The following is a 22,620-nucleotide window of genomic DNA, read 5'->3' as shown; positions in this document are numbered from 1 at the left end:
TTTTAATTTGATAATGAAAAATTAGTAATTTTTTATTTTTGGTGTTATTTTTAATTTTATTATTTATTTTCTAATTTAATGTTATCAATTTTAAGAAGTTTATACTTCCAATAGATTGTTATTTATTTATTGTTTAATTTGACGTTAACAATTTTAGGAAATTCCTACTACCAATAGGGTGCTTCTTCTTCTTTTTTCTTAATAAAAAATGACAAAAATACACATATAAAATTATTTCTTATGACTTTTATATTTTTCTAAATGAGGATAATATTATTTTTGACATTCTTAATTATAAAAGGGCAAAATAGACATAAAACATTCAACCTTAACGATCACTTAACACTGTTAAAATTGAGAGGAGCAATGATAATTACATAAAGAATATAGTTCTTTTAGTAATAAAGCCATAATACAATAGAACAACAGTAATTATCCTTTCATTTTTCTATTTTTATGTAAAAATCAGTTTTTCCTATTTCTACATATTTTCATTGTTCTCCTGGTTTAGTTACACAAGAAAGAAAGAAAGAAAAATGTTTATATAAATAATAAAAAAAATGAAACAGAAAATGATTTTAAATTTCAAAGTAGAAGGTTACATTTTAATATAGGGAACAAAAGAATGCCCCTTTAGAAGATAAGCTTTTTGTTTTTTTGGCATTTTTGGAAGTGCACTTAAAAACTGTGCCACAGTGCGAGTTTGTTTAAAGAATGTAACAGAAGCACAAAAAACAAACCACATTTTACATGTATGATTTGAATTGTTTCTGCTCCAAAAATGTAAAAAAATACGGGAAATAGGAAGGTTGCTGCTTTACATCCTTCTCCATGCAAGGAAGATCAGAAGAGATGGCAGACTGCATTGAATTCCATCCTTTTCTTTTGATTAACATAACAATTCAGTCCTTTTGCTGAGACGTAAGAGGCATATACAACAAGAAGCATAAGTATAAAATAAGGTACAAGAACAAATAGAGGCTCTACAGAAGAAGCACTATTCAGATATGATGCCGCTGGAATTTTGAACCCAAAATTGGGGAAGATTCCTGAAGGGTGGAACTGGAAACCGATACCAGCAACGATGCCGGCATTGGTGCGTGGTGAAATTTGCATGATCAATTTATCTTTGCTGGTTGAGTATCTATTCATATTTTGAAGTCCATAGTCACTCCAAGTACAAAAAGAACCAGTGACAGTTCCAGAAAGAAAATTGTGGTGATCAGTGTCCGATCCACTGTCCAGCCAAAGATGGTGACTCCACCAGGATTGGACTGCAAATACATCACTGCATTTCCAAATATATCAATCAATTAAACACAACACATACATTCAGTTAGACACAAAGATAGATAGCTTTATCTACTAATTCAAATAGAACAAACAACAATCCTGATAGAAGAATAGAACACAGGTGAATTAACTTATGTGCTATCTCCCACTAGATATTCATTCATTTTTTTGTCAAATAATGAGCAATATCACGGAAATGAAGCGATCTCTTAGCTTAGTTTCTGCCAAACAAACTCTATTCCCAAAACACACATCCAGTTTCTTTAGGGGTATAAATCTATAAAAGCTTTTTGTCTGCCGAAGTACAGGCTACATATCTAACTTTAACCCACAATTCAAAATTGTTGATTCAACAAACATTTGTAGCAACATATGAAGTCCAGGAGCATGATTCCAACATAACTAATATACGAGTAAGTGCTTCAATTAGAAAATTTAAACTTTCATCTGAAATCAGCAAAAATATTATCATGAGTTAGAAGTTTTAAGACAAGACAACCAACAATAGTTGAATATAATGCAGTAACAAAATGGGGATAACAACAATGCTTAGATTATGATCATTGAAGTTGCAACTGAAGATGACATGGATCCGTATATGTCAGCTCAAAGTAGTCCAGGTCAAGGTTGTCAGAAAAGCTGGCTAACAAAGCTGTGAAAATGATGAAAAACAAACACACAAAGGAAGTCAAGATTTATGTGATACACCCAAATGCTGCATCCATGGCTGAACACTGAAATTGTTTTCATTATGAAGATGATCAAGAAAAACAAACAGAGTACGGCCTAGTTTGTTTATTTGCCCACCTCTGAAACATATGAACCACAAAAAAAAAAAAAAGGAAAAGCCTCAGAGAAAGGAAGAACCTCAAACAGACTGCAACCCATAACCAGTCATTTAATAAAGCATGAAAATCATTATCTGGGCTCGTATATGACCTGAAACAGGCCCCAAAACATTCTAGATGGCGAAATTTGTCTTCATCACAAAAAATTTGATGCACTCACAACCCAAGACTCGCTGTATTGCAGTAATTTTTAAAGAAAGAAAAATACTGAAAGGCATAGGTTATTGAGGATCGTGATAATAAGAAAGTAGCAAGGTTCACGAAAGGGAATGCTCAAGTGAAGAAGATACTGATTTTTCCAACCTAGGAGTGAAAGAGATGGCAAAGCATATTAAACAAATGCACAAACAAATTAGTTACCCACAATTCTACCAGCAAGAAGTACCTAGTTTTGTGTCGCCATGAAGGGGCTTTCAAGTTGAAAAGGCAGATCATGATGAAAACATAACCACAAACCAAATGGCCTATCTGCTGATAAATGCATTCTAAAAGACAGATTATTTTATTGTCACAATGACATTATCTCCCCCCCCCTCAGTTACCCATTCCTTTCTAAAATAGGATTTCCTATCAACCCTAAAGTTATGACAAGCAATAACAGTTTACTCCATGGTTGCCAAGAATTGAATTGAGTGCCCTAATAATCAAAATTTTAGATTATCAACCAGTCCAAAATTTTTCTAACAGCCAATGTCTCAAGTTCCAGTAAGTTAGAAAGAAATGGAGAGGAGAAATGGAGAGGGGGAGGTTCAAGCAAAAGAAAAGGAATTGGAGACAAGAGAGTGAGGTTTTCTCTCTCTTCTTTCTTTTTCCCCGGGGGGGGGGGGGGGGGTGTTTGTGTGAATAACTAGTATAAAGCTAAAACATACTTTAGGTTGAACATTTTTATTCATATTCAGCTGAGAAAGAAACATGAGAAAAGTTTTTAGTCCAACCTACCAAAAGCTTGTCTTTTGTGGAATGTGGACATGTAGGATGCAATTTGCACATTTATCATAAATTCAGCAGAATCCAGAGACTCTAAATCACTTTCTGAGAAATTCAAAGGAAAGGAGCCTACTGGATTAGAAGTCAACAAGGTTCCTGCATCATTTGAGACTCCCACTTGAGCAGAATCATTAGAACAACAGGTTACTAGAGCATGCCAGCGACATGCAACTGATGCAATGCCTTGAGCTCTGTGGGAAATCTTTGCAGCCCCATGCAAACAGAAATATATGCCAACGACCTGAACAATAGATGAGACCTACATGCATCGAGCAAAGAAGAATGAAGTTTCGCATATGGGGAAGCCAAACTCTACAGCAAGATATAAAAGATAAAAGGAAATTTTAGCTGTATCGCTTAATGAGCAAATATCTGTGTAAAACAAATATATGAGTGAGCTAGCCCACTCTAAAGGCAACTCTAGATCTCCAAAAGCAAAAGCTACAGATTAGATGAGTCATAAAATTGGAAGAAAAATTTGTGCTCAGAAGTGTGGGCCCAATGCTGAACATAGAGGAGGGGGGAAAATGTTGCTTGCTGATGCTTCCGCGTGCCTCCCATCAACCGCCTCATGCATGCGGAGGCACCCTAACATGAAGAAATGCTTTCGTTTGGGAACTATCTTCCAATATTTTCTGTTAGGAAACATGAGAAAATAGAATATAATAATTGGCAAAATTTTGAAATATTCCTAAAAATGTTGTTTCCCCTCTTCTTTTTTTATTGAGAAGGAGATTTTAATCATCAGATCAATGGAAGACTCCATCAACAACCCTCATATGGATCACATTACAAATTATATCTACAGCCAATAATATAAAAACCTAGATCAATACCCAGAAGAATTTCACTTAGCCAGGACCATCTAAGAACCAGTGGTGAAGGGCTTACCACAAGATCGCCCCCATTAATGAAAGTGATGTTTCCTGTATATCCTGTTGTCTGGAGAAGGAATGCAACCTGACTTGCCGTCACAACCAAGAATACCAGAAGAAGATAAATCCTGAACCTATGGCTGATTTTAGAGAGATAAAATCTTAGACGAATGTGCTCCTTCATAAATAGTGAAACATCGGAATCCCTTTCCAGAAGCTTTGCATAATCATCGAAGTGAATAACTTGTAAGTTGCACACCAAATTGAACAGAACACATGCAGAAAGAGATATTGTAGTCAAATAAATCCATGAAAGAATCAAAGCCAAAAAAACAGCAGTAGTTCGCCACCAGGAGGCATGATGTACACATGTGGTGCGGAAGATCTCACGTACAATCTTTAGAATGAAGCACGGCAAAATCCAGAAAGCAAGCAACCGGAAGAAACCCTAGCAAATAAAGTTCAGTATGAAATTCTTCTTAGTATAAAGGAGAATAAATTGACTTAAACACACTGTGGGTTAGTCAACCACCAAGTGAGCACATATACATGCATACCAAGTAACTACAATCCATTAACATGGACTTGATTGCAGAATTAACAACAATTGAAACCATGGCGCAACATGCAAACCCTTCAAGTCTCGAAGGAACCAGAATCCACCTAATCCTTATTCCAAGCTTGGACGAAAATTCAATGATGAATCTTATCCTCAATCAAAAATTTATTTCGAAACAATCACATTTCATATAAATTCCCAGAAGTATTTGGTGTTTTTCTCAAATTGTTCCCTTGACAAGATGAGATTAGCATAAAATAAGTGAACAACTTCAGGGAATGTATAAATAAACGTATTATTTTTGTTTGATAGGCATAACAGGGATGAAATACATATGGGGGAGAATTACCCGAGCAATGAGAAATAGACAGATATGTTATGAGGAAATGATGCATATACGGCTAGATTTATGGATGAAATTTCAGATAGGTTCTGGTTGTGTCAAAAATTTCATCTTTACTCGATAAATTCCGCAAAACAGAGGAATTTGGAAATACCCATTAAAGCCATTAAAAAGAAGGATTGGGAGGGATGTAGAGTAATTGCTCACCTGGATCTTGTCAATATATTCCTTGCGAAATCGGAGCATATGCCCGTGATAACGATCAACAAAGAGGAAGTCCCGAATTCCATATTTACGGAGATTATGAGAAACACAGGCCAGAGAGACTGCGGCAAGACAAGACTGAGTGACGATGGCATCGAGCTCGAAACTAAAGATCTGATAATACTCGCACCCAGAACAGTCGGAAATCTGGAGTATCAGTACAGGGACCGAAACACCCAGAAGAAGGAAAGCAGCCCAAGCTAATAGAAAGCCCAGTATAGAAGACTGGTGGAAACCAAAGAAACAGAGGAAGGTTTCCAACCTTCGGAGAGTTCGATCAAGATCGGAATCCTTTTCTTCTGCTTCTTCTTCTTTAACTGGCTGTGATGCTTCAACATCAAGGAGAGGGGTTTGGGTGGAGGCCTCTAATGTTTCTAAAGGAGGTGGGTCAGCCATCAGACAAGGAGCTGAGTTCATAGGTCCCCCAGCGTCAACACAACAGGGGGAGAGACTGTGCCTATCAGCCGTTCGTGGAATTGTCTAAGTAGAGACAGTGGAGTTGCCTAAGCAGTGCAGGTCCAAAATCCCAAATCTTACTCGTTCTGCATATCTGCATCGAAGTAACTCACAAGCGATGATGATCAGATGATGATGGATATGCGAAGCTGACAATCCAGAGTCTCTCCTCTCTTTCTCTCCCTGTCTTTGTCTGAACCTGTGAGAAAATTTTGTCCAGAATCTTGAACAGTACCGACGTGCTTCAGAGTTTGATTTCATCCTCCGGCAAGCAAATTATATTTTCGCCGTTGAGAACTGTCGAGTCAGCAAAATGGCCTATTTTGTGGGAACAGACGTGGCTTCTGCTAGAGTCTTGAAATTAAACACGTGTCATATATTTGGTGATAAAATTCAAGAATTTGCTTTTCCTAGAGTACATTCCCTGAAAACCCAACAGAATCCAGAAGAGACTAATCAAAAGTTTTTTAATTCAACTAAATAAAAAAAATAAAGAATAAAAAGTTTTTCTATCGAGAATCTTTAATTTGAAGCAACCATAAGTATTAATTACAAAAAGTATTAATTATTAAAAGCGATTGATAATTAGAGATAATCATAAAGATTATTGAAGGCTTAACGACAACGCTAGATCGTCTTTTGAAGAATGTCCCTTCATTTTGTTGAGATTTTTTGTATTTTAAATCTATTATTTTAGACTATGATTTTCTCTAATATGAAAAAAAAAAGACTATAATTTTCTTAATAATCTTATATTTATGTAATTATTGTATTAGACCTAAAAGGCAAATAACATACATAAAATTCTTTTTATTCTTGTAAAAGAGATTAAAATGATTTTTTAGCATCAACGTGGGTGGTCTACAACATAAGGAGTTACACTTAACTTTTGTCATCTTTAAAATTTGAGGGTTGTAATAGCATGCAAATTGCCACTTAAAGCTCAACTGTTTGGATTAGGTAAGACTTGTTTGGACTGAGTAAGATTTGATTAAATTACATGACTAGAGTTAAAAGTCTACTTGAACTTGATTAAACCTAATCTAATCATGATGTAAGGGTTAAGTATCACGAGGTCCAATTAGGCCCCATTAAGCCAATCTATTGTTGGGTTCATATTCTAAGCTATTAGGGCAGAAACCTCTGCTCCTTTCACGCATTTTTACAACATATTAGGTGAAAGTTCATTGAAGTCTCACATATGATTCCTCTTGTCAAAACTCATAGATGACATCTCTCCTAATATATAATGGAAAAATGTAAAAAAACATAAACCTCTACTTTGCCATGTGAAAGATCTCAATACACATATAAACCCAATACAATGAATAAGTACCAAAATATATAAATTTGGAAAATTCTACTCAATGAGTGATCTTTTGGGGGAAGGAACCGAGGGATTTGTTCTTCTACTTCTTGGTCTTGTGCATTATTGTTGGATCAAATCCCAAGAGAGAATGGCCATTATCCGTCTTCACAATTTTTGTCAAGCTTGAATTATTTTTCGAGTCAATTTCAACTTAATTTGATTTAACTAAAGCTACAAAGCAAGGGTCATCATGATTTAGCTCATCCAAGTAAATAATTTGAACACATGCTCATATTAATGGTTGTGATTTTAAGTATAGGCATGTTAATATCTCAAGAGGCCAAAACACTGGGAGCACCAAAATAGAGTACCTGCATAGGCTATAAATATATTTTTTACTGTATTTATTTGGAGCGAATTATCTATTCTATTAGAGGTATATGTTTTCTTCACATTTTTCTATCTATTATAAGAATAAAACTGACCTCTAAACTTGGATTGCAAGAATCAGACATGAAACCTTCGATGAGGAAATCTATACTTCAAAATAGATGCAGTAGAGAATTTGTCCACCCACAGCTCATGCAGGAAACTGTTTGTCCCATTTGTGTTGTTCCTCTTCGTTTGCCATCTGGCGAATTCTAACTGGCTGAAACAGAACACGTGATTTGCTTACCACCAAATCTATTCCTGGGAAAAGGCGTGATGCAACTCTCTTCTTCTTCAGCAGCAGCCATGGATCATGGATTTAACTCTTTAAGGGTTTGCATTTCGAATTGTTGGATTTCAATTTGACGCCGTTTAGGTTTTAAAAGGCCTTTGATTCTAAATCAAACAAAAACCTTGCGTTTTCCGTTCATTTCGATTCTGTTCTGTTCTTCTTCATCCATGACCAGTGGATAAGATTAGCAGGAATTCAGAAAAATTCAGATTCGAATCACCACTCACGGCAAAATATTTATACCCATCTCTCTCTGGAATTGCTAATTTCGAGATACTTTCTATTTTCTCATCATCTCATGGCCAAATCGAATTCCACTTCTTCTATCGATCCAAAGAGCGGTTTTTGTTCGGAGACGAAGATTTTCCACAGCATCAGACCAGCCGTTCCACTTCCGCCACTGACATTGCCCCTCTCTGTAGCCGAATATGCCATTTCTCTCTTCCGCAACTCTTCATCGCCGGAAACCACCGCGCTGATTGACTCCGACACCGGCCGCCGCCTTTCTTACTACGAATTCATACACCAAGTGGAAACCCTAGCCGCCTCCCTTCGAAACCAACTCGGCCTCTGCAGTGGCGACACTGCCTTCATACTTTCTCCTGCATGTCTTGAAATTCCAATCCTCTACTTCTCGCTCTTCTCCATTGGAGTAGTCATCGCACCTGCAAATCCAATCAGCTCTGAATCTGAGATTTCGCGCCAAATCAAGCTCTGCAAACCAGTCGTCGCCTTCGCCACCTCTGCAACCGCTCACAAGCTTCCCTCCCTTCGCTACCAAACGATTCTCTTGGACTCACCCGAGTTCGATTCAATGGTGAAGAGGGGGACACCGGCAGAGGCCAGGTCCCGATTCCAGCGGGCTGTAGTCACTCAGTCCGATCCTTCGGCCAATCTCTTCTCTTCCGGGACGACTGGGCCTGTCAAGGTGGTACAATTGACTCACCGCAACTGGATAGCAATGGTGGCCGGAATTTACTCTCTTCGGCCTCAGAGAGCAAAGCCAGCGGTTCAACTGCTTACTGTTCCGTACTTCCATGTTTACGGGCTTATAAGCTGTGTGAAATCGGTGGCGCTTGGAGAGACGGTGGTGGTGATGAGGAAGTTCAATCTGGGGGAGATGAGGAAGGCAGTTGAGCAATTTAAGGTAACACATATGGCGGTAGCACCACCGGCAGTGGTTGCGATGGTTAAAGACGATGGTGTCGCGAAGGGCTGTGATATGAGCTCTTTGGAAACCGTCAACTGCGGCGGAGCTCCGCTTGCCGAGGAGGTTGCTCAGAGATTTCTGAAACGATTCCCTGGCGTCTATATAGCGCAGGTTAGTGCGGGGACTGGGTAAAACAGTTAAAGAATAGGGTGTCGCTAATAGACCGCATCAATTGAACCAGACCGATAAGTTCCGAACCGACCCATCGTTACGGTTCTATTAGGATTTTCTTTATAGAACCGCGTCAATTGGAGTCGAGATCACCTCCCCTCTATGGGAGAGGTATGTGTTCCCTTGATGCTTCCCAGTCACCACCCTATAATAGGGTGGATAGGATGGGTACCACAAAAGACGCCTCCCTTGGGTCTCAAGGTCTGGATCACTTTTCCATTGGGAGAGCACATACTACTCCTGCTTTACCACCACGTAATAGAGTGGAGCCCACAAGGGGTTCACTTTAGAATTACTTTATCAATATTTAGACGTGAGCCCAATATTTATTATGTGGTGAATAAACCTCAAGGGGTGGAAGCTCGTGATTTAAAGTCGGGGTCCTATCTCTGATTCATTTTATCACATGGTAGAATTGGACTTCACCCATATTTTAAGGTTTTTTTATTTTTATGTGTGAGTCCCTTTAGTATACTATAAACTAATGTTAGGTTCCCTAAGTGTAATATATTATGTGTGAGTCTTAACTAGAGTAACACCATTAGTCGTAGTTAAATATATTTAAATTTCAAAAGTGAAGGGAATAAAATGTACATTGTGATATTATATTTTTTTTGGATATATATATATATATATATTATCAATTCTTAACCGACTAATATTGTTAGTCTGCTTGGGACTCACATATAATATATTACATTAAGAGAATTCAATATTAGTTTATGGACTAATAAAGGGGTTGAGATCGTTTGCGGCGCTCATTCCAGCGGCCATCCAGCAGCTGATACTGAATGAGCGCCACGTGGACCATTGAAAATCTTAACTGTCAACTGTTTAAGCCTTCATATTACGTTTTTAAACCGGCCGATAACCAGCTCACCGGTCCAACCTGAAACGACTCACTTGAGGGGGAAAAGGATCGACGCACAATTGCCGTCGTCTCTACCTCTTCCTTCGCAGGCCGGAGCGAGATATTCTCTAATGACAACCCTGACTTGAAGCGTGCATGGTTTAAGGCTGCAGCCCTCAGAGAGCTGAGCAGCGACAAGAAGATATTTCTTGAGTTTCGTACTTACTGGCCAATGGAAAACACCAGAAGGCTTTGATAGAGAGGCTACACGTTGTCAATGTTAGGCCTCCACCTCCTCGTGAAGCACATCAAACCTTCAAGATGAACGAAGAGGTTGATGCCTTCTGTGATGATAGCTGGTGGGAAGGTGTTATCACCTCGCGAGGTTCATGGTAGTGACTAGTGATAGGTTTTTAGTTCACTTTAGGGGTACCAAAGATCAATGCGTTCCCCCTGCATCTGTCCTTCGTCTCCGTCGTGAATAGGTTAGCGACAGTCGGGTTCCTCCTCTTGAAGAAGAAAGAACTCAGTTGGAGATGAAAATTCTGTTGAAGATGTTGACTAGTTACAGAGTATTGGAGTTCAAGCTCTTCTTGGGTTTTTCCCTATAACTACTACCTACTTTCCTTCTCTATCCTCTTTATTGGTTTCTCTGTTGTTGCTTTTGTTTTCCCCTTTCTCCATTTCTTTTTGGATCTCTTAAATGTAACTCTTCTACTGTAGCTTTATTATCAATTTGAACCGTCTTGTGATCGATTTGCAATCCTAGGTTAACAAAATCAAAATAAATTTGTCTATCAAGCAAGTGTAGGATCTGAAGCAGCCCTAGTGAGCATTTCTGGAAAGAAGGTGCTATTAGTTGTGAAGGTCATTCAATGGTCTGCACCGATTTGTTTTAGGAATCATTAGAGAAGGTGCTCCCCATTAATAATTCATCAAGATATGGGTCATCGACCTTAAAAGATGTAAAACAAGAAGACGAAACGTAGTTTACTCTGTTTGTTGGATCCTCCCAAAGTCATCTTGTTTTCCATTTAGACTTAGTTGCCAGTAACTGGATGCATCGATAACGATCTTGGCCGGCGAGGGAAGAGGGTAGAGACGTGGGTTTTCTCCTCGCAAGTGTGTCGTTTCAGGTTGGATCGGTGAGATGGTTTATTAGACAGGTTTAAAAACGTAATATGAAGGCTTAAACAGTTGACGGTTAAGATTTTCAATGGTCCACGTGGCGCTCATTCAGTATCAGCTGCTGGATGGCCGCTGGAATGAGCGCCGCAGACGATCTCAACCCATTATAAAGGGACTCACACCTTTAAAAAAAAATGTTACAAGAGCACGCAGTTCTCCGCTGGAATCCCCTTTTAGGTTGAACCATTCACTAACGACTAACGAGAAAACGGTTGTGAATTGGCAACTGAAGGCTTATGGGTTGACGGAAACTACAGGCGGAGTATTCAGACCAGCAGGTTCCGGTGAAAAAGCTCCGGCAGGGTCGACCGGGAGACTGGCTCCAAATTGTGAAGCAAAGATAGTTGATCCTGACACTGGCGATGCAATGCCTCCTTGCAAGCGAGGGGAGATTTGGATCAGGGGGCCAACAATCATGAAAGGTAATCACCAACTGCACTGTTCTGGCCATTTGAGAGAATTGACTTGTGAAATCAAACAACCCTTACTGTTTTCCGTGAATTTCATTAGGGTTTTTGTGCTTGATTGTGGTGTAGGTTACATTGACAATGATGAGGCGACTGCCGCAACTTTGGATTCTGAAGGATGGTTGAAATCAGGAGACATTGGTTATATAGACAACGATGGTTTTCTGTTTGTTGTTGATCGTTTGAAGGAATTAATCAAGTACAAGGGGTATCAGGTAATCATAGAAGCAAATGAAATACTCTACTGTTTAGAGAAAGGAAAAGACATGTCTTTGCACTTATGGCTTACTTTCTACAGGTCGCCCCTGCAGAATTAGAGAACTTGCTTCAATCCCACCCAGACATCAATGATGCAGCTGTAGTTCCGTAAGTATTTTCCTTAATTCCTAATACCTAAATTTACATAGTGATTTACTGGTGAGGCAGGCTTTTGAAAAAACTTAAAGCTCTCGATGTGTTGAAATTGTCATGACTAGTTTTATTCCTTCCAGATGCTCCATTGCACAATGGTGCAAAGAAACTGTTATCACTACCTTTTTAACAATGATTTTTGTGGTTTAAGATTGATTAGTGATAAAATAAAAATAAAAATATGGCAGGTATCCTGATGATGAAGCAGGTCAAGTGCCAATGGCCTTTGTAGTGAGACAGCCTCAAAGCACCATTGATGAATTACAACTCATGGAGTTCATTGCCAAACAGGTATTTCCTTCTCTTAAATTGAGAAGATCAGGACCAAATGCGAATACTTAAGTTAGTAGTAGTGCTAAATTGCTTACACATTCAAATGCTCACAATGAAATTCCCATTGTTTCCCCTCTTATTTGTTGAAGGTTGCACCTTATAAGAAGGTAAGAAAGGTATCCTTCATCAACTCCATACCAAAGAATGCTACAGGTAAGATATTGAGGAAGGAGTTGGTAAAGCTTGCATTGTCAACCACTGTTTCTAGGCTCTGATGATTTTACTGTTTTTTCTAGTGTAATTAAAACAGTCCTCATTCATGTACATTCTGTTTTGGGAACATTAGCCTAACATATATGACTTTACAAATCTTGTCACACCGACAATATTATTCCCAAGTCAGATGGCCTGTTAAAATGCAGTAGCCTATGTTAGATCAGCTTCATATTCTACCATTCTAATGAGAATCATTTACATGGAGGAGCACCTAAAGTAGTTTCAAGAGACTCGTGAACTTTTTCTTTGGCACAAGATATATAGAAAGCTGTACATGCCAGGACATATTGATTAACCGTATTTGTTAAACAAAAAGAATATAATGGGAAACCCAGTTGATTTACAGGACTGGTGATGAGTATAATGGGAAGCCTTTGTTGGTTTTCAAGAACGATGAGGAGTTTCCCATGCTGGATGGACCACCTTCAACCGTGTTCACCCATAAATGGATAAAAATGAGAAAACTAATAAGGTTTAACCGCAAGAATGATCATAATTTAGCTGAAGCACCAGAAAGTGCACGATTGACAAGCTCCCTTCTCAAAATCTTTCCAGCAGGATTTTTTGGAATTGAGTTAATAAAAGCAACTCGGCGTATCTTCTTATATGGTGCCACCTGAAGAAAAGAAACAATAAAATTACAGAAATGAGATTTATAAAAAAACTCAGGATCTATAATGAAGCTAAAATTAACCATGGGCAAATTACGGAAAAGAAGAGTAAATTGTTCTTTTTGTTGTGGGAATCAAGTGATATTCTTGCCTGCTTGGCAATAAAATCCATTACTTGAGCTTCAGTAAGATAACTTCCAGGTTTCCTCACTATAAAGGCCATGGGGATCTGACCTCCATCTTCATCTGGGTACCTTTTAATATTTGTCACAAACACAAGATTGATGATCTAAAACTAAGAAGATGAGAAAAAGAAGTGAATGTCATCAAGCAACTGATCAAAGGTAACGTAATCAGATACATACGGAATCACGGCAGCATCGGCGATTTCTGGATGGGACAGAAGCAGATGCTCAAGCTCAGCTGGTGGAACCTGAAACATTTCATAGGTTGAATGAGAGAGAACTTACCTTGAAGGCTAGCTAGAAAGCACTGGTTGCAAAACATGCTTTTGATCAACATTAAAGATTTAAACTACCTGGTATGCTTTGTATTTTATCAACTCCTTCAACCTATCTACAATGTAAAGGAAGCCATCCGAGTCAAAATAACAAAGATCGCCAGTTTTTAACCAACCCTCTGGGTCCAAGGTAGAAGCGGTGGCCTTGTCATCTCCAGCATAACCTGCATTAATACAATTGCATTTTCTCTGTTAGAAAATCAATCAAACAGCTAGAGGGTAATGGTTCTAAAATTGTCTGGTAAGATGGTTTTTAAATTATACAATGAACATAACATGAGAAAACAAGCTCTGGATCAAATTATTGTACATGCAAAGACATGGTCATGTAGACTAAGAAAAGGGTCCAACACATTTTTTTCTATATAAATTTCAGTGATTTCATTTCACACCTTCTCTTTGAATAGACGATCTTACCCCTGACCATGATTATAATGCACATTTTTAAACATATAGACCACTCAAAGACCAGCAATATAAAATTGTAGAGAAGAAAAGGTAGTTGGTAAGAAACTATACATCACCTTTCATTATGATTGGTCCTCGCAACCATAACTCTCCTTGTTGGCCTGGAGGCAAGGGCTCTCCAGTTATAGGATCAACTATCTTGGCTTCCAAATTCTCACCCAATCGGCCGACAGAGCCATATTTCATTCCCTCTTCAGGCCCTGCCATCCTTGCTGCACCCCCAGTTGATTCGGTCAATCCATAACCCTAACAGTATCACAGAAATTTTAAATTTGTTTGTTACGAAACCAACATCAAACTAGACAGTTTTTTATTGCTGCACCTCCAGTTGATTCGGTCAATCCATAATCCTAGCAGTATCACAGAAATTTTAAATTTGTTTGTTACAAAACCAACATCAAACTAGATAAAAAAATTTATTTTTTATTTTGTAATATTTTTGTCGAGCAAATTTTGAATGACAAGTTCTATTCTGTTTCGTCCGCTAATGAAGAAAAGATTCAATATAAAATGCTCAAGTGTCTCTGAAATGTTAAATATTTACTAGTGCCGTAGGTGCTTGTACAATGTCTTTGTATTTTATTGAAACAAAAGACATCTCCTTCAAAAGATGAAGATCAAGTTTTTAATAATTTATTGATACCTAACATTCAAAATTAACAATTACAACCACCATTTTTTTTCTATTTCAATGAGTATAAAAACAAAATTATGAGTACTTGCCCCATTGTTGACTTTTTATATATATTTTTTTGTTAATCCCATTGTTGACTTTGTCGTATGAAATAGAATGAAGTATTAATCTTTCACATTGAAAGATAACAAAATCATTTTTTGTTTAAAACAAATTAATCACATGCTAATTTACTCAAAAAGCTTGTTTTTTAGTAGCGCCCATCTCATGCATGTATTAGTTTATTTAACAAAACAAAAATAACATAATAAAAATTACAAAAAAGAACTCATATATCTATCTACCATATTCTAAAACTATGATTCAAAAGTCAACTCAATTGGCAATGATCAAATCCTCCAATGGGACTGGTTAGGATTCAATCATCTTTGGTGGTATATATAATAGTCCTCATCACCTATTCCTAATAAATTAATGAAAAATATCTTTTTGAAATATGTTTTCTATTTTGAAAAAAAAAAACACCAACTTGTACGTTTGTTGACATGAGTTAGGATCTTCTACCCTAAGAGTGTAGGATTATACTACCCTTCCATCACTCCACTAGGTTAGAAGAACAATTATTGAATGACAAGAAGACAAAACTCTCATCACTACAGTGATTGTTGTCATTTTGTTTTGTGTTTTGTGTTTTTTCTTTTTTTCTTATTCTTTTTGGTAGGAACTATTGTTCATGGTGCAATGGAGAAACAACTCTAAAAGAAGGGGCAGACCTGAATGCTGCGCATTACCAGCACTGAAGTTGAAAGGTAACTGCCTTTTTATGAATAAGGAAATAATAAACTAGAGCCTACAAGGTAGAAGGACTGAAATTCCATCCCCCAGAAATGAAACAAAATCAGCGATAAGATAAGAGATTCTGTTTTAAGGGTGAACTACGAGAGTAATAATGGATGATAGAGATGTAAACCTGTCCAATTTGCACGTTCGGAAACCGTGACGCGAACCGTTCGGTAACCTCCTTGCCGAGCGGAGCACCGCCGCTTCCCACCACCTGTAGCGAGCTGAGATCGTACTTATCCACCAACTCCGACTTCGCTAACGCCACCACAAGCGGCGGTGACACTGGCATGTAAGCAACCTTATACGCCTCTATCGATTTCAGCATCCCTTCGAAATCAAACTTCTCCATGAGCACCATCGTCTCTCCCAAAGCCACCGCCCTCACACACATAAACAATCCGAATATATGAAACAATGGCAACGTTATCAGCACCACCGCCGGTGCCGGATTTTCCTCTGTCGTCGACTCTGTTTTAGAAGCGTAGTATCCGGCGATCAACGCAATGATGTTCCGGTGAGTCAACACTACACCTTTGACTCTTCCAGTCGTTCCTGACGAGTACAGAATCGCCGCCGGATCTAACTGATTCACCTCAACCAGATCCGGTACAGCACCGGCACCGGAAGTCGTCGTCGTCATCATGGATAAGAAATCAGAGGAATCCAAGAGAATCGTGCCATGACGAAACGAAGGAAGCTTCGAGGCGGTGGCGGATGTGGCGAAGGCAATCACTGGTTTACTGATTTCGACTTGGTGAGTAACCTCAGATTTCGTGCTGGCTGGATTTGCGGGAGAGATGACAACGCCGAGGGAGAGAAGAGAGAAGTAGAGGATTGTGATTTGCATCGAATTCGGAGATAATATGAAGGCGGTATCTCCTCTGGAGAGTCCGATTTTTGTTTGAAGATTAACAGAAAGGGCCTTGACTCGTCGAAGGAATTCAGAATGAGAGAGACGGCGACCTGTAGCTGCATCGATGAGTACAGTGGTGGTTTCCGGCGATGAATTGGTGATTCTAAGCAGAGATAAAGCGTGAGCAGCGGCGGAGAGAGGCTGATTCTGCGGCGGAAGTGGAACCGGTGATCTGAGACTATAATAGGTCTTTGTCTTGGAACAGAATCCACTCTTTGGATCGATTGACAGATTGTGACCTGTTCTCTCCATCTCTTCCTCTTCTTCTTCTTCTGCTTCTCTGCAATCCGAAATGCAGGGTTAGAGAAATACTACTCTGGATTTCAACTTATATGGAAGAAATTGTTAGAGATGGTAAGAATGTAAGATTATTTATTGAATTTTGGAGATTCGGAATTTCTCGTGAGTGAATAACGCCTTCAGAATCACAGTTTTCGATTCGTTCTTGTCAATTGTCACTGTCACGAATCACTGAATCACGATCGCTGTAATTAATTAAGGAAAACGTAGTTTGAATGTTTCTGACAAGGAGAAAGAGAAATCGTCTTCAAAAACCAAAACCAAAACCAAACCAAACAGGAGCGTTTCTCATTGGTGGCCAGAAATGTCAGAGCCAGAAAGTTGTCGTGTGAAAATCTACCAAAAGTCGCCGACGTGCCGTTTTCAGTTTTTCAAACTTTCACTCATATGAAAATGAATATTTTACTATTTTGACTTTTGTTTAAAATTTTTCATTTCCACGCAATAATACAATTTTTGTCATGTTGAATTGGTAAATTATTCAATGCGATCGTTTGAGTTACCTAAAAAAATTAATATTACTTTCCCAATAAAAAAGAAAATCATTTTTTTTTTACCTCTTCACTAAAAGGTATTGATTTCAACTACTAGAACACATCTGTCTTTTAAGTGTTAATGTAAGTAAATTAAATATTTTAAAAAAATAAAAAAAATCTTCAAAAAAATCCCTTACATTCTATTTATTTTCCTTCTATGGTCTATAACTATTTTTCTCTCTCAATTATCAATCTACGCAATTTGGAAGATGTATATCATGAATAGCATTTTTAAAACTTCAGATGTGAGAGTAATATTGGAAATAAATAAGTAAAAGCTGATTCAGACTAAGGGTGTTAATAATAAAAGATTTATCTAATAAAATAAATGACTCAGTAAATAGCATTATATTAGAGATAACTCAAGGATGGTACTAAAACTTTTTCTTTTGAATTTTTTATTTTTATCCAACTCATTGTATCAAGGTTGGTTCGGTATTTGATTTGGTTTAACAAAACCCAATCCAAAGCCTTCTGAAGAAGGTTCTATTTTTTTACACCGAAAAAAAAATAATATTTTGGATCAAATAGTTTAGAATGACAATATCATATGGTTCACTGATTTGGCTAAAATTATGACATTTTTTTTTGTTACATAATTATAACATCTCTGTTCAAAAGAAAAGTTGGTAGCAATTTTACACACGAAAAGGTTTGTTGAAAAAGGAAAGATACTTTTTGCACGCTGTTGTATCAAACTGTTTTTCGAGACTTGATCGTATGAAATAGGGTCAACTAAGTTCGGCTTAGTCTTTTGTTCAGCTGCTTGATCCTCTTTGGAAGTCAATATTCGGACTGGCCCCCTTAGTTCTCCTCGAAATCTAGATTTCGGACTAGCCTATTGGCTCTGAACTAATCTTTTGGCCACCACTGTCAGCAAGACCATATTTGGATAAAAAGTTATCATTATACAACTGTATGCATGCTAAGCATATAATGCATCGTATTTATGCATTTAATGCACCTTATTTGTGCATGGGTGCTTATCAAAAGATAAGATAAGCTAGCTTGCCAAAATCTCTCTGGGTCTTGCTTTCCCTGGCTTGTCGAAGAGAACAGGACAAAACGTGTCCCATCTGATGTTGACTTTTAACAGACATCCATATAGACTTCGTAAAGAGTGCCTAAATCCAATTTGCTTCAAGCACAAACAAGCCACTCCTTCGCTTTGGTTTTCCCCTTGGGAATTAGATCAAGCCATCCAACGACTGTCATTCATTTTCTCCATGGAATCTTCTTCTAGTATAAAAACGACCACTTATACCTTCTTCTAGTAAGTGAAGCAAGCTAAGCCAAATTAAGCTAAACAGAGACAAGAAAAAAGCCAAGTTACTCATGCATTAACTCCGGCACCTACTCAAGAGAACTTCACATCTTCGGGCATTTACCCCGAGGAATTGTGTTAACCAAAATCTAGTTTTACCATCGGAGGCGGCTTCCCTTCCACAGAGGCTGCCTGCTCTCACAAGTTTTCTTTGATCTACAGATCCTAGATTCGAGACGTTCCATGATTGAACCGGTGCAAACATATTTTGGAGCAACACACACAAAGCCTTACCCCCATAACATTCTAGAAGATAGTTTTAGTTTTATCAACATGAGTAACATCAAGAGAGATGGTGCATTGCGTCCAAAAAAACCCATGATTGTCTTACCCTTTAAATTGATTAGAGCAATAGATCATTACCTTGTTGGTTAAATCACACAACCCTTATTAATGTGTATTAAATTACAATGCAAGCAATTTATATATCACAATTTTAAATAGCTATTATAGACAAAAAAAATAATTTTTTATAGAAACAGAAAAGAAAATATCATATTACTACCAAACAAATAAAAACAAAAATGTCATATAAATATTACAAGAATTTTATTTTTGCATCTTCATGTGTCTCCAGCCTTTCAAACAAGTGTAAGAAAATGGAAAAAGAAAAATTCGTACGTTCAAATAAATAATTGCATCCATTTGTCAATCTTCTCTTTTCTATTTGTCGCCTATAAATAGAAAAAAATATTGTTGTGAGAATAGCTGCTAAGCATTTCACCGAAAATATGCCTTTGTTGTTGAGGTATCTGAGTCATACTTAAATATGATTGAGAAATTTAAGTTATACCTAACCTATATTTTAATATAGGTCATCGGATCAATTACGATCCAACAATGTAATGGGTCTTTGTGGAAGAGTCTAATTAATCGTAGAATCTAGTGTTGAATTATCAATTACTTTGAAAAAAGAGGTCGACTACTCTAAGCTGGTCTCTTACTTTTTTCTATTAGAAAGTTAGAGAGGTTTCAAAATCAAAGCAATATGTCTTGTAAGATTTGTTTGTTTGTTCTATTCTGAGAGGGAAAAGGGAAAAGTGAAAAGTGGACTTAGAAAGTAAGATTTGACAATTCATAAAGTCCCCCCTTTTTTTTTGACCGTACATATAATTACCTTTCCATTTCTCTAGTGAGATTTGAATTTGATGATGTTTACCTCAGTAGTTTGTAGTTTATAGAATTTCGATTACGTTTTGATTAATTCTATATGCTGGTTCGAGATTTGACAGTTGCATTAACTCTTTATTGGTTTCTGGATTTTGTAATCTTTTTTATTTGATGATGTTTACCTTTTCAGAGTTCTAAAAGTCAGTTTCAGTTGCGAAAGATTTTCTTTTTTCCCTACGTCTTCTTCTTAACAACTCTTATAAAGACTCCCAATAGAGTTGAAAGCAAATAAAGTTTCAGACAAAGAAATCACTCTTTGCTGCGATAGTGAGACACTACTAAAATGGTTATGAATTAGGCCATTTTTCCTTTATCGATTATTATTTGGTTATCTAATGAAGTATCTTTGCAAGGGTTGGTGGTTTATAAGCTACAAAATAAGGAATGCCCAGTAAATTCAGTTGAAGAAATTGAATCGGTCATTGATGGATGATGGTCAAATTTTCAATCTGGGCATAGATCTTCCTTCTGAAATTTTTTTACTGATGCAATGGTTACTCTTTTGGTTTCTTTCATTTTATTTTTATATTAAAAAATAAAATTGGTTATGAAACTTAGAATATGGTTCTTTTTTTCTTTGTGGTTGATTCTTTTGATCAACCAAAAGCATCTTCTATTACACTTACATAAAAGACTCAAATAAAATATTAAAGCGATGAAATTTGAAATAGGAGACCCATCTTGTTTGAGTTGCTATTTATTATACGTTTCTATTGTTATTGTACAAAAGAAATGATTCGATTAAAGTGAACAAAGTGATGGCTTTATCATTGTCAAAATCTAGAAAGAAACTATTAATTACTCTCTTTCATCAAGAATTGTCTTTTAGCATTTTTTTGGGGAAAAAAAAGAGGAGGGGAAGAGAGAGAACACCTGAATGGGAGACATGCGCCCAATTAACTTGACCAAGTTAGAGATTTTTATTAGGTTTAAAATCAATGCAAGAAAGAGATAACAAAATTTGGATGAAAGAGTCTAAATTTGTTCTATAGAAAACTAATGTGTTTTATTCAGCCTCATGATTTTTGTGTCGTTGATTCTTGGTCGTGTAAATAAAAAGGACATGTTTTAAAGTTTTTGTTTCATATCAAGTGATTCATATCGGTTTTAAATTTTATGGATTCTAATAGAGTGAATGATATGGACAAAGGGTATATTAATTATAAAACCTACATGAATAGATTTAAAGGGTATGTCATGAAAGGTTTCGAACATAAAGACTATAAATTAATTTAGTCTTTTATGATCTTAAACAATCACCTAAATATAGCATCAAAATTTGACAAAATAAGTAAAGAGCTTTGAATTTCAAACTAGTAACTCTCTTAAATGCCTTTACTATAAATATTTGTGTCAAATAAGGTTGTAATTATCTACTTATTTGTACATGATATGCTGATTCTTAGTTCTGATTACTCTATAGTGAGTAATGGATGAATTAACCAAAGACATTCAAGATGAGGTCCCCTGGTGTATGCTTTTTGCGGATGATATTGTGTTGATTGATGAGACCCAAGTGGGGATTAATACCAAATTAGAACATGGAGAGTAGCTTGGAATCAAAAGGCTTAAACTTAGTAGCAAAAGAATATCTAGTTTGTAACTTAGTCATGATCGGGAGATGATGAAGTGGTGATACTGACGATAAAGAGATTCCCAGAGTGATTGTTTTAGGACCAGGTTCAACATAAGTAAAAGAGGTGATTTAGAAGATGAGGTCCCAAAGAATTAAAATAGGGTGGATGAAGTGGAGAGGTGCATCCGGGGTCTTATGTGATCGGCGTATTCCATAAAGCAAAGGAAAATTATAGGACCGTGTCCCACCAGCATGAGCACGAGTGAAAAGAATCAATAGATAAACCGAGCGAAATGAGAATGCTAAGATGGATGAGTGGCAAAACAGGATGGATAAGATAAGAAACGATCATATAGAGTTGGCGGGAGGCTCCCAAAGGATAAGCGAGAAAGTCGTGAGGGGCACGGCCACGCAACGGAGACCTATAAATGCTCGCTCGGAGAAGTGATATAATCCATATGAAGGAACTAGAAGAGCAGGGGTAGACCTAAGATAACCTTAGGAGAAGTGGTGAGAAAGGATATGTATAGCTAGGCCTTGATCTAGCATGGCCTGAAGCCGATTGGAGGGCAAGAATCCATGTAGCCGACCCCATTTAGTTGGGAAAAGGCTTATTGTTGTTGTTGTTGTTGTTGTACTCTATAGTGAGTAATGTTAAAAAATTGTCCTTAAAAAAAGTATTGTAGACACCATTCTTAGTATGAAAGTAAGTTTCACTAAGTAAAAGAAATAAATTACTTTTCTAGATAAGAATATAATGAATATATTTGAGATGAGACACCATATGACTATAAAATGCTCATACCCAAAATGTGAAGCTATGAATCAATTAGATTATTCTAAATTTATTGGTAATCTCTTATATGCAATAAGTTGCATTAAGCAAGATATAACCTATACAGTAGGTATGTTGAGTTGATTCACTAATAGTTCTAGTAAAGAGCAATAGGTTGCCTTTATAAAGCTAATGAAAAACTTGAGCCCGATCTACTCAAGCTTCTTTGAACCGTTCGACCATCAATGAGTACTCCCCACGATAGTCTTGGTTGACAAACATGTCCCCAACCTAAACCTTATCCTTTCGGGGGTTCTCTTGATCAGACCCTATTCCAAGGTTAGTTTGAGATCAAGCATGTTATTTTTGTTGACCCAGTCATAACATGTGCCAACATCAAGCCCCCCTATTAAGTTTTTTTTTGAAGGTATGTTGAAATTTGTACTTAC

At 37.2% G+C, this 22,620-nt stretch overlaps 3 protein-coding genes across 4 annotated transcripts; 1 reads left to right on the top strand and 2 right to left on the bottom strand.

Annotated features, from left to right (window-relative positions):
* Positions 1–603: 603 nt before the first annotated feature.
* LOC149006391 (uncharacterized) lies at positions 604–5,922 on the bottom strand. 2 transcript variants are annotated; one of them, XM_089164876.1, is made up of 4 exons: positions 5,113–5,920; positions 4,020–4,451; positions 3,081–3,387; positions 604–1,288 (listed from the first exon to the last, which is right to left on the bottom strand). In XM_089164876.1, the coding sequence occupies exons 1-4, from the start codon at positions 5,584–5,586 to the stop codon at positions 1,149–1,151; spliced, it is 1,353 nt and encodes a 450-aa protein (XP_089021002.1). In that variant the 5' UTR covers positions 5,587–5,920; the 3' UTR covers positions 604–1,148. The 2 variants fall into 2 exon arrangements, with proteins under 2 accessions (XP_089021002.1, XP_089021003.1); XM_089164877.1 differs by having other exon boundaries at positions 1,206–1,288; positions 3,202–3,387; positions 5,113–5,922.
* Positions 5,923–7,460: 1,538 nt separating this feature from the next.
* Positions 7,461–12,554, top strand: LOC149006390 (4-coumarate--CoA ligase-like 9). Its single transcript, XM_089164875.1, has 6 exons — positions 7,461–8,976; positions 11,307–11,496; positions 11,611–11,756; positions 11,840–11,907; positions 12,141–12,243; positions 12,375–12,554. The coding sequence occupies exons 1-6, from the start codon at positions 7,954–7,956 to the stop codon at positions 12,498–12,500; spliced, it is 1,656 nt and encodes a 551-aa protein (XP_089021001.1). The 5' UTR covers positions 7,461–7,953; the 3' UTR covers positions 12,501–12,554.
* A 159-nt stretch (positions 12,555–12,713) lies between these two features.
* On the bottom strand, positions 12,714–17,044 carry LOC149006389 (4-coumarate--CoA ligase-like 9). The gene is made up of 6 exons (XM_089164873.1): positions 15,705–17,044; positions 14,157–14,346; positions 13,651–13,796; positions 13,478–13,545; positions 13,264–13,366; positions 12,714–13,117 (listed from the first exon to the last, which is right to left on the bottom strand). Exons 1-6 carry the CDS (start codon positions 16,740–16,742, stop codon positions 12,992–12,994), a joined length of 1,671 nt encoding a protein of 556 aa, XP_089020999.1. The 5' UTR covers positions 16,743–17,044; the 3' UTR covers positions 12,714–12,991.
* Positions 17,045–22,620: the final 5,576 nt, after the last annotated feature.

The sequence above is a fragment of the Hakea prostrata genome, chromosome 8, assembly GCF_041222555.1.
Source record: "Hakea prostrata isolate BN-2017 chromosome 8, UWA_Hpros_2, whole genome shotgun sequence".
Taxonomy (NCBI): domain Eukaryota; kingdom Viridiplantae; phylum Streptophyta; class Magnoliopsida; order Proteales; family Proteaceae; genus Hakea; species Hakea prostrata.
Note: the sequence above shows the minus strand (reverse complement) of the source record. Positions and strands in the feature narration are given on the sequence as shown.

Coding starts and splice junctions, on each gene's coding strand:
- LOC149006391 (XM_089164876.1), bottom strand. CDS start 5,586: ATGAACTCAGCTCCTTGTCTGATGGCTGACCCACCTCCTTTAGAAACA. Junction 3,388..4,019: donor TTAATGGGGGCGATCTTGTG/GTAAGCCCTTCA, acceptor CGATGCATGTAG/GTCTCATCTATTGTTCAGGT. Junction 1,289..3,080: donor CCACAAAAGACAAGCTTTTG/GTAGGTTGGACT, acceptor TTGGAAATGCAG/TGATGTATTTGCAGTCCAAT.
- LOC149006390 (XM_089164875.1), top strand. CDS start 7,954: ATGGCCAAATCGAATTCCACTTCTTCTATCGATCCAAAGAGCGGTTTT. Junction 8,977..11,306: donor CTGGCGTCTATATAGCGCAG/GTTAGTGCGGGG, acceptor TGGCAACTGAAG/GCTTATGGGTTGACGGAAAC. Junction 11,757..11,839: donor TCAAGTACAAGGGGTATCAG/GTAATCATAGAA, acceptor TACTTTCTACAG/GTCGCCCCTGCAGAATTAGA.
- LOC149006389 (XM_089164873.1), bottom strand. CDS start 16,742: ATGGAGAGAACAGGTCACAATCTGTCAATCGATCCAAAGAGTGGATTC. Junction 13,546..13,650: donor TAAAATACAAAGCATACCAG/GTAGTTTAAATC, acceptor GAAATGTTTCAG/GTTCCACCAGCTGAGCTTGA. Junction 13,367..13,477: donor GCCGATGCTGCCGTGATTCC/GTATGTATCTGA, acceptor AAATATTAAAAG/GTACCCAGATGAAGATGGAG.